The 12,584-nt window shown below is 35.5% G+C and overlaps 1 protein-coding gene across 1 annotated transcript in view; it reads right to left on the bottom strand.

The window, feature by feature from the left end:
- Window positions 1-1,361: 1,361 nt before the first annotated feature.
- The window catches only part of LOC149793495 (uncharacterized), an 88,524-nt gene continuing 77,301 nt past the window's right edge, over window positions 1,362-12,584 (bottom strand). Inside the window, exons 7-8 of the mRNA XM_089966393.1 lie at window positions 11,610-11,651; window positions 1,362-3,929 (exon numbers count right to left, since the gene is read on the bottom strand). Of these exons, the coding sequence (XP_089822519.1) occupies window positions 3,907-3,929; window positions 11,610-11,651 (65 nt within the window). The 3' untranslated portion in view covers window positions 1,362-3,906. The remainder of the gene's footprint in view (window positions 3,930-11,609; window positions 11,652-12,584) is intronic.

Below are 12,584 nucleotides of genomic sequence, written 5' to 3'. Positions count from 1 at the left end.
ACTTGCAGTGAATCATTTGTATCACTTACAAGACAATTCTCTTCATACGTACTTAAGATACATTTTTCACTGCGTTAGTGTATTCTATTTGCCTTAGCACTTTTGCATTGAATCTCCAGCAACCTTGACCTCTAGGAAATATAGATAAATGATAACGTTAAGGTTATTGCATACTGGTTTGTTTTATGCCTTGGAACAACAGCTGAATCTATGCATACGAAAACTTGTCTTCAAAGATCACGAAATAATCTAATATACTTTGTTGTGTAGGATTGAATTGACTCCAAATAAACAATATATTATCTAATTTCACTACCCCCCATGGATCTAGCATATCGAGTTCATTCCTAATATCATGGACTCCTCTTCGGGCCATGGGATTTATGTCATAGATAGTATTACATGTATGATAATAGTTGACTTATCAGAACTAACAATATCTTATCATATTCTTTTTTTAAATCAGGTTATCATTATAGATTTACCAAAGGTATTTTATTTTCATCAATCAGTATCTCTAATGCAGATATCACTGTCCTTCTCTGGATAGATAATTCAAGATGGTTAAAAAAGGAATGGTGATACCAGCTTTATTACTAGACTTGATTGATGGTTAACTACACACCATAAATGGAATAATTATCCTAGTAGTTTTCAATCTCCACAGTACTGTCTGTTTCTTATAAAAAATAAAATGGATGCCATTTTTGCTTAGCCCAGAGGGATATATCTTTCCTTTTCAAACTTGAACTGGTTAGAACTCTTACATTCATTGCTAAACTTTGAATGAGGTATTCATAAATTATCAAAACATTTAGAATTTTAGAATTTCAGCAAAAGTGAAATGTAAACGTTTTAGTTTACCTAAATCAGCCCAGATATAATAAGTTCGAACACACACACGCACACACACAAAATAAAAATTTAAAAAGATAAAATTATAGTAGCATTACAATTTGCCATCACCTCTGACGAAAACTCCCTTTCGAAGCAACCACCTGACATTAAATGGCCAACCATAAATAATTCCAAACTCGAAAACATTTTATTATTAGAAATTGTACAGTACTGATTTATAGATCCTATGCAATCTAAGGGCCAAAAGTGAAAATCGAAATAAATATAGTCATGTACAAAACGTTTCCCAAAATAAAGATATGTAACACCCCATCACTGATAGCAAATCTTTATATATTAAAGCTTACTTTTACATATTAGTCAAACATACACAAATATAATGATAATAATGATAATAATAATAATAATAATAATAATAATAATAATAATAATAATAAATTACAAAGGATGAATGATACAAAATTATATATTAATTAAAGCAATACAACTTCTTTACATCTGCAATAAAATTTTATTTTCCTTTCCTGTGCTTAATATCAATGCTGTATGCTTGTAATATCAATCTTCAATTCAACAATATATGATAATCGAAGCAGGAGCTGAATTAGTACATAGTTCGAAAGTGTCGTAAAGGCAAAATAAAAGACAAACATTCCTTCTAGAATGTGACATAATTTATGTGGTGCTTATGCCCACCATATTTTACTTCTTCATTTAATATGCCACCAACCCATACATCACTTGCTTCAATACACATTTTAAATTATTGATTGAAATCTGGAGATGAAAGATCCGCTGCACTCTTAAGTATGGAAGTTAATTTATCGAAAGCTCGCTGACATTTTGATAACAATAAAGCTTCGTTTTCTTGCTCAATAAATTGGTAAGGGGTTCAGCAATAATGGACACAATGTGGAGCAATATTTCTGATAGTATCCACCGATACCTCTAAATCATGTCAGTGGCTTTTTCGTGATGGGCACTGTGATATTTAGAGACAGCTTTAACCTTATTTGTCGTCGGGTTTAACCAGACCATTCCCCACCATTTGAAATAAAAGCTAACACCAATCTCGGCAAACTAACTTCAATTAATAGTCAAATTTGACTCACTCATTCGAACCATGTTCGGACAGTTACAAGGCGATCTTCCACGGTGTTGTTGTATATAATTATATCATCAATGTACGCATCGCATACATCTAAAAGCTGCAAGGTTGACGGAGAATTTATGATACCGGAAAACATCATTTTATATTGGTAAAGTCCACCTGGAGTTAAAAATGACATAGTTTTTTGTCTCTTTCCGTTAGTGGAAATTGTGAAAATCCTTTCAACAGGTCAGACTTGGTGATACATTTTGCATTTCCAATTTTGTCATCGATTCTTGGTACTGGAAATGAATCTGTATTGGTGACACGGTTTACTTTTTATTAGACAGTACACATACTGAATTTATTATCTTGTTTCAGCAGAAGATGTGATGTGTGATGTGATTTTTTTTTATTTTTAACGTAGCTTTAAAAATTTTTCAGTCATATCACTACGATGTCTGCAATGTGGCAGTTTATAGTGATGTCTAGCACTGGGGCATCATGCCGCGGACATGTAGATGCCCAACCCAGTCACATTATCCTGATACCAGGCCGACCAGTCCTAACATTAACCTATTAATGCTGAACGTCAAGCGAGGCAGCTGTTAGTACCATTTTTTAAGTCTCTGGTATGACTCGGCCGGGGATCGAACCCACGACCTCCCGCATCCGAGGCGGACGTTCTAACCACCAGGTCACCGGAGCGGTTATTTTCAGCAGAAGAAGGTATGGCGAACTCCATATTGCTTGGTTCAATAAAATCTTTCTCCAGAAAATACTGAATTTCATTTTTTAAAAATTCCAATTTGACAAGATTCATCTTGTAAGGATGCTGTTTCATGGATGTAGAATCTACAATTTCAACATCATGGTAGATATTGTTTTCGTGTTGGAAAATCTGGAAACAGTGATCGTATTCACTTATTAACTGTTTCAATTCACTTACTTCTTCTGACAAAAGCTGCGAATGTTTCTGATCCAGATTATTTAATATATCATAATTTCAAAGAAGAATTAAATCAAAGTCAATATAATCCGATTGCACGCCATCATTTGAATATTCACTGTGTAGAACAGGTACAAGTGTATTGACTATTGATTAACAGGGCTATCCCTATCAACATGCCAATTTAACATTTGTATATAGCAGAGGTGTTTCTATAGCTGCCTTCAAGAAGTGTTGACAATATAATTTAAGTCACTTATTTTCATTTTAAATGTACAAGGACGATTATACCTAGCATGAAGAGGATTTTAAGGTATGGGCAAGAGAGCCATAACCTTATCACCAGGGCTGAAAAGTTCTTTCCTTTATAGTTTGTCATGCCATAACTTCAGTTTACACTGGGTAGAGTGAAGAGTGTTTCTTACTACATCACAAGCCTTTGACAGCATAGATTTACAATCAGAGAAATAATTAAAACGATTAATTTCTGAATCCTCTTTTGAGAGACCAACGCTAATTTGTGGCTCTTGCGGCCATCTTGACAAACCTGACTTTGATTTTCTTACTATTACATTTTCAGGGATAAGAGTATTGTATACGAGAAAACGGATATTTATTGTTGGGTAAATCAATTAAATTGTTTTGTCAGTTTGGACACTCATTCCCAAACAATAATTAAAAAACCTTTCTCGACGATGAGTATGGCAAATACATTTTCTCATTCGGTCACACAATGTTTATAGAGTCTTTTTAAGAAAAAGCACGGTTGTGGTAGTTATGTTACAACTAAAAACAAAAAGCAGCAACACACTCTATCAACAAAGTCACTTGAGAATAAAACAGTGCCAGAATGAAATAACTGAAGATAAAGGCGTAAAAAGAGCACATCACTAAGAAAGATATCATAGGGTTTGATTCGATCTCTGAACCGTAGCCGTCTGTTGGTTTCTGTTTACACTTTATTTGTTTTGGAAATGAGAGCCGGTACAGTAGACATAATTTCCAAAGATCACACGTCTGATGATGGTACACCTACAAAAATTATTTAAAAAAATGGATCAATGAGAGTTATGTAACAGTATGTCTGAGGAATTAAACAAGTTCTCTTAATTACATCAAGTTGCCATTATTCACGCGTAAACAAATGTTACGCGGTGTGACTTAAATTTGCATGAATAAGAATGGATATTCTTTTTACTTAAGCTCTCTCGTATGCCCAACTCTACCTACAGACACGTTGAAAAATACTGAATTTGAAAGAAGTTATATTTAATACATTTAATACAAGGTCAGCACCAATTATATATATAAGTCAGTTTCATCAACCCAGCGTAATATGCGAATCCAAATAAACATATGCTCATGCATTTTGGCAAAGCACGTGATTACGACCGTTTAATATTTCCGATGAGGATTTGAATAATAAAGACGCCGAAATGAATGAATCTACTGTATCCAGACATGCTTATATTAATACATTAATATAACAACAAGGCTCTGTATTGATTGTTCTTCACAGCAATAATGCACAATGCAGTATAGTTTCCAGAGCATTTCTAATTATTTTGCGCTGACAAAAAAGGCACATCTAATCGAATTGTGAATATTTCTGTATTAAAGAAATGCAAGCAGCGGTTTATCTACAAACATTTATTGGCTTTTGTTGTTGTGGGATTTAACAACATTTTTCAGCAAACGATAGACTATGCATAGCGGCCAGTATTAATGGTGGAGGAAGAACCCGGGGAAACCCAGGGAAAACCCACCGACCCACGAGAAGCTAATGGCAAGCTTTCTCACATACCCACATTAGCTGAATCCTAGATTCGAACCCATGCAGACAGAGGTCAGATAGCAGTGATCCGTAACGGAGAGCGCTTTAGACCACTTGTCCATTCGGAGCCCCACATTCACTGGTAGCCAGATAAATGACTCACAAAGTATGCTATAAGAATTAATGGAAGTTTTAAACTTAAAAATATACTTGCCAAATGATTAGATTATCCAAAGTGTGACGGATAAACTGAGATCACTGTGTACTTTGAATGCATCGTATGGGTTTATCAAAGAAGCCCATAATATGTACGCATTTTCCAAAACAAATCAGAACACATTGATAAGTTGATGAATCTTGTAGTGACCTTATAAATAAATTTGGACGGACTTTTAGGCAAATAATACTAAAAGGAATCTGCAGAGTATCGTGTGTGAAAGAATAAATCTGCAAAACAAGCATAACTCACCCACTTTGTCTAAAGCGAGTGATATATTTGATGATGACAGTGATGAGGATGTTAAATAGACGATTAATTAAACGAGAGCGTTTAGTTCGTTGTAAGAACGGCATCCGAACCCAAACATATGCCAAGGACCTATAAAGGTAGAATTGTCGACTCACCCATCGGAGAAAAGAACATTTTGTATGAAGAAATATATGCCGTTGCAGGGGTGCATCATTGTGAGTATCGAGAAACGTTTGCAGAAGCTATTGCTATAGGTAATGAAGCAAAACTTTTCCGAGATATTTTCCCCGCTTTCTTATTTATTTGATGTTATTGGTCACCAGCGCATTAACTTTTGTATATCCCGAGTTGGAATACTCTTCAGTAACGGGTCATTTGAGCTTACTTTGTCTGTACTCGGGATGGAATTTATTTTATCCGACTCTAGTAAGTAAAAAAGACAACAACAAAAAGCAAAACAATGGGGTGTTTTATTTGAGAAATCCTGTTTTTAGACTTTGATTTAACATATACCTCCTAGATGATAAATATGGTGAATTTTATGATGTTTACTATCCGCCCAGATGTAAAAACATTTCAGTGGAGGAGATAATAATGCGGCGATGGACGCATCAGCGCTATAATGAAGGTATGTCCAATTAGATAAAATGCTCGCGCGTATGCATAATAAGATGCATGACATTGGAATGCAATAAGTGAAAAACTGTCTGCAGTGGAAAATAAGCACTCTGTGGCAGAACATTCGTTACGAGTACTGTAAAACACGCGCCCATATTAACTGAGGGTCTTGGGGCACTACCCTGCCTTAAATGGGGTAGTGGAGACAAATAACGAAATCCACTTTGTCCGCCTAGTGGATTTGTTCGCGCGTTGTATAAAGCACGTAGAAACATATCAAAACCATAAACACCCTGTGGCTGCACAAGCAAAAACAGATTCATCAAACAAAAACAATAAAACTAAAATCAATGAAATGATCACTAGGATTGAAGCGACTGCTGTTTCTGAACCTGACAAAATACATAAACACAAAACAAATCATTGACAAAATCTCCTTGAAAGACGTTTCACCCTCCCGTTAGTATAACCATGCCTACTGTGCCACAGGTAAAACAGCTCGCATCGCAGCATGGAATATACAAGGCAAGTCGAGGAATAAAGGTTGACATACCTTAATTATTTAGACTGATATGTGGACTGAATACACCACCACCGGTTGCCACAACAACAACAAGAACAAAGAAGAAAATAAAACAACGGTAAAACAACCAAAACATATTAAATTTGACCATTATATTTGAATACCCAGAGGAGCGTGAGCAGCCAACAGTATTGCGGTAGTAGATGAGTATGAATAAAACCGTCATTGTTTTTTCGTATCTTCTATTGCTACAAAAGTGGCTGAGTATGCTCGTACAAAATACAGCAAATCACAAAAGTAGCAGAATTCAAATTTCAGAAAGGTAGTTGAGAGTAGGAAAATCACGTGACCATTATTCTTCCCACATGCATATCAGGCAAAGACGATCGACATATATTGACAAATAGGATTCCTGTAATCCAAGTGGTTTAAAAAAGCAAACATTAGTCATGCTGGAGTCAAAGCAGACATTGTTCTGATCGGGTTATGCGGCAATGTCGAGACAAGTCTGGGTATAAAGCAACTACTAATACCACCGTAGTGTCAAAATGTCGCCCGCGTAATCATTAACCACAAAGATCAATGAAGAAATTGGTAGAGGCATTGAAAAGATTTGTGAAACGCTAAAAATTGCACAAATTCAGGATCGGGATGGACTCTTGAAAGATATTTGTAAATCAAGATCCATCTCCCACAGTATCGACCAGTTTGTAAGTCCATTTACATACCAACATCTAAATGGGTCCCACCAAGATCAGTTATTAACACAAAAACATTCTGACAACATATGTTTTGAATGAGCAATTTTGTAGGTGCTATATCCTGCCAATAACAACCAAGACTTTCCCCCAAAATGACAGTGACACCTGGGTAAACTCAATCTTGATGATATCGATTTTCCTGTTCAGGTTACCAAAGCCACACCAAATAAATTTGAAGCACTTAACCCAGTATCGCTGTTAATGTATTAACACTTGTATCCGCTGGCCTTGTGTCCCCTCTGTCAGTACAAACTAATTCTAATTGAGTTGCTGTTGTTGAGTGAAATGAAAGAAACATAACTGGTATCGCACTACGTATGGATACAGGACCTAGGTCGACACAAAAAGCAAAAGGGAAAAAATATACATGCAGACGTTGCATGCATATATTTAACACTCAGCATCTACTCACCAGTCATTACATTTCCTACAGTAGTATCAGTGAAAACACAGGCAATACTATTGCCAGAGCCTGGTAAAGCACTGTCAAATTTACTGCAGAGCAATTATGATGAAGATTCCATATATATTCGAAGCGGATTTAAATGCAGGAACGTTCAGAGGCAGCCACAAATGCATCTAGCTCTGCTAACAAAGACACAAATATGCTTGATATCGATCAAACAGTATTACTCCTTGAACACATCCCATGCATGTTTTGTGATGCAGTGATACGATGTGATAGAAAAAGAGAGCATCCGGTCCTTTATCGTGCTCAGAGTGTTGGATCTCTTAACACAGTTAAGGTACTTGTCAGATTGATCGAAGTTATGGTAATGTGGATTTGGCAGCAGCTCTGCCTACCAGCAGAGATAAATATGACGGATGACAACATTCGTGACTTCTATGCATCAATCATTATTTTATTTGTGATTAAGCCTTTACTGAAGAGCAAAGTGCAAACCAAAACTAAAGAGCAAAGTCCTGGTTCCAAGTTTGTGATCAGTGAAATAACCTGTCATACAGAGGTGCCGCAGATAAAACATGTAATATGCAGTTGAGCAATTATCCCAGCAAAAAAAAAAAACTGTGGTACTTCATAAGCTCCGAGTGTGATCGCCACTTAATAAAGCAAGCAGTTGCCACGACATCATTCACCAATTAGTTTGAATCCTATGAACATGGTAAATAGAAAACGTTTCAAATGGATCAATTTCAGGTTATCAATTCGATACAGTTTATGAATCGGTCTTTGGACAAGTTAGCGAATAGTGTCCAAATAACACAGAACTGATGACGAAAAAGGTGCTTATCCATACGAGTATATGAAAGACTGGAAAAAAATGCAGAAGTTTGGTTGCCACCGATAGAAGCGATTTATTCATCGTTGACACGTGAATGTAATTTAACACGCAAAGAAATTTGGTCTTCATCTGAGTGCAAAAACCGCGGCTACTGTAACAATAAATGCTGCTATGACCAATGGAAGTCGTGCTACTAACTGTGACCACCCTGTGTGTCCTGATGTCGCCAATAACCGTTTTGCAAGTGTGCGATTCAACGAAATACACTGACATTACTGACACGTATTAGCACAAAGTGTTTGGGCGGCATTACAGTTTCAGAGCCGAAAATGTATTTGCCTGGATCCAGTTGTGACAATCGAGGACCATGTGAGTGGCCCACGTGTATAAATGCACGAGACTGCATAGGTAACACTTGTAGAATCTTTGCAACTGCTGGTGACATCAAAAATGGTTAGTATATATTTATAGGTCCGCAATCGGCCTTGCCAATCACGGACAAGTTCTTACTGAAGAAATAACAAATCAGCGTGGTTAATTTGATTAGGCGTTCAGAGATCGAATCAAACCCTATGATATCTTTCTTAGTACTGAAAAACAAATTTGATACAACGTTTGTTTGGCCAACGATGCTCGAGCAATCCCATGGGTGACCTTTCTTGTACTGGCAGACTGTTCCCGGCGGCTTCAACTCTCCAATACCCACGCGAATTGTAGTATACTTTGGATAATGTCCGTATTTTTGTGCCCATTGTTTTGGATTAATATTAATTTGCTTTTGATCAATGGAGCATTGTACAAGCGAGATCGAACCTTCAAATGTAATCGTGGCTTCCATACCTCCTTTGACGACCGATCATCCAATTCTTTCTCGGAATATTGGAATAGTCGCATTCAAGGCAAAGATTGGATTCACATCAGCGCATTGACGGCCTCGGACATCGTTGTTATTTATAAGCCTCCGTAAACTCTGCAACATATCTGGGCCACAAATTGATCTTGAATATGAACCTAAATTAAATTACGTGATGTAACAACATTCCCAGTATATCACAGTGCTCAGGATCAAATCGCGATGACATGTAAAGGATGCGCAAGAACGGATACCCACGATAGCCTTTAGATGGCACCATACCGACCTGGATGGCGGAAGTTAGTTGCAGCCATATGTCCCACACGGGACGAACATGACTAACTAACATTATTAGCAATGTCATGTCGGGAACATCAAAAGCATCTCGCTTGAAAGGTGCACCACTAGGCTATCGTTGATAGTTACAATCAAGTAATATATTAAGCTGTGTGTCAAATAAACATTAATTATAGTCAGGAAGATGTTTGATACCTGCATATTTACTCTACAGTGTCCCTGTTAACTTTGTTAATACAGCCGTGATATTAACACTGTCAACGTTTCTTTGTAAACTGAACCATGCGTGTTCACGACATTTTCCTACAAAAGTGAACTTCTTTGCACCACATCGTACACAAGTTTCAATATTCCTTGCTCGTCCATTCCGTGTTTGAAATTAAATTGGATATGTAGTTCGTGTTTTGGTGTGACATCGCACACAATATGAAGACTTGATCGTATAATACGACAGACAATTATTAAATGGCATCAAGCAAAAAGAAAATTGCTTTTGGAAAATCAAAGATTCTTCAGTTACTGATTTTTCTGCCTAAACAACACCTAACCCGTCCAAGCATGTTGAAGACAAACTCAAACATAATCCAAGAATAATCAACAACTAATATTTTTGAAGTCCTAATAATGTAATGTTCTAATGATTTCAAGTTCGAGTCCTGATGAAGAATCCAAGATGGAAGGCGATGACATATGTTATAATCTGTATTGTGTTGAAATCTACAGTTCCTTGTAGAAACACAATAATTATTCCTCCGGTCTTGGAAATCCAAATTAAATTTTTAAGGAATGTCCTTGTTCAATAATTCTGTATGAATACAATAATATTTCCACAGAAACAAATTGATATTTTAGAGTCCAAATAATCTGAAGAAAAATTAACAAATAACTCAAAAACTCAAACCGTTAATACTGGTCACAACAGAAGAAAACAACTTGACATCAAGTGTTTAAAAGCCTGGACTCTTAAATCTCTCTATATCTCTCTCTCTCTCTCTCTCTCTCTCTCTCTCTCTCTCTCTCTCTCTCTCTCTCTCTCTCTCTCTCTAAACATTACTGTTAATACTAAGTATTTCGCAATTTTGGAAAAGCCTAATTGCGAAATAGAGGATCATGTGATCCTGTTTACATATAAAAATCACGTAGCCCTTGTATGTCCTTAAAAAGAACCAATAATTTTACTCTGAGAAAACGTTGCTTACTTGACCCTTAATATAGGCCAGGAACTAAGTCAAAAAATAGAAACAGTTTTTATATTATTAGGTAGATTAGAAAAGATTCAGGTCAAACTGAATTTTCTGGAACATATTAAATTCCTAGTAAAAACAATTATATTACATCGACATGTAAAAAAAAATGAAAAGATTCCAAAACCCACAAACAAAAAATCAAATCAAACACAAATTAAATTAAATATAAATTAAATTAAATATACTTAACAAGGTAAAAAATATGTGTATGCATGCATGTCTTTATATGCATATAGAAGGTTATATGTATAACTTGAAGTGTATATATGCATATACGAGTTTGTATATATAAACTTGATGATGATCAATAGGCTACATGCACATAAAGATCATTCATTCATTTATTTCCTTCATTTTTCTACATATTTTACCAAGTGCGTATTACTTACATGCTCATACATCACACTTGTCTTGCTTGCCGTGAGCATTAACATGGATGCAATCTACTAAACATAACGGTCGGTGGTTCTTTCCGGGGATTTCCTGGGTTCTTCCTCCACCATTAATACTGGCCGCCATGTATAGCCTATCTTGTGCTGAAAAATGGCGTTAAACCCTACAACAACTACAACAACTAAACATAACACGCCATAGATTATCTACCATTGTTTGATATTAGCTGCATTCAAATTAAATGGCTGGAATATTTGGTACAATTTACCGTTTTGGACCTTGCTAAATCACATGTTTGGTTCTCACCTATGCAAATTTCACCACACTGGGTGCCGTAAACAGAATATATTCTGTTTAGGTTTTACTGTTGAATTATATTGAAAGCAAGCAACATTATTCATTGGTTGGTAAATATCCAGTAAAAGTAAGAGAAAACTGTTAGTACTTATGAACTCAAGTAGGGTGCAATAACAACTAATTGGCTCAATCATTGTGGTGATACCTAACATTCCAAAGTAGATGCTTGTTCTTACCTTGGTCAGCATTATACTTGCGCATCTTTCGCTTTTTCTGAACTGCAATTGTATAGGAAATATTTTGTAACTATACAACAACTCAAATACAGTTAATGCTCAAGTTAAAATGGGCAATATATTTAACTCTGATAATGATGTTACACAATATAGGTTCATAATTTTGCAGAAAAAGTTATATTTCTAGTAAATTGTTTTAACAAATTTCCAATGTGAACTTGCATACATTAAAACTGTTTAGTATAGATATTATATATGAAGAAAACAATATACTGTGTACGGCAAAGGAATATTAGCTGTCTCCAAGCTTTCGTTTGTTACATATGTGAAAGATTGATTGTTTCAATTAGAGTTTTAATTACACATTACGCAAAATTAATTATAATTTGTTTTAGAAATGCCGTATTTATTATACTGATGTGCATGAACATGACTTTAAGTGTAGCCCTTTTTGTAAGGTCAATTTCCTGTAAACACGTTAACCACTACAAGGTGAAACGTCCGAGTCTTGGTGAAATTCATGAAAAAGTACTGATAAGTATCTCAGATATTTGTTTTATTTTTTAATATAGCACTGAATTAAAAAAAGTTGTAAATCCAACGTTCTGAGTAATATGCTTGGAAATTGGTATTCCTTGCCACTGCCAGATCTGTTATCCTCAAAAGAGACAATGACTGTTTAATCATAAAGATTATTATTAATACATAGGAACAATTTGTGAAAATAATTATTTATTTCAGGTGTTGATTAAAACCTATAATACTTGATCCATGTGACACTATATCAGTCAGAGTGGAGTACAAGGCATATATATTGTGCTTGGGTGATTTATAGGTTAGTTTAAAAAATACATTGTACTTAATAACTGTATAGCCACAGACATATTTAAAGTATGAAATACTGTACAAAACAGAAGAAGGTAGTGATAATACATCTTGAAATAATAAACATCAACGTCGCTTACAAAATTGGAT

The sequence above is a fragment of the Sinohyriopsis cumingii genome, chromosome 8, assembly GCF_028554795.1.
Source record: "Sinohyriopsis cumingii isolate HCF-2022 chromosome 8, ASM2855479v2, whole genome shotgun sequence".
Lineage (NCBI taxonomy): Eukaryota > Metazoa > Mollusca > Bivalvia > Unionida > Unionidae > Sinohyriopsis > Sinohyriopsis cumingii.
This window is presented reverse-complemented; position numbering and strand designations above follow the sequence as displayed.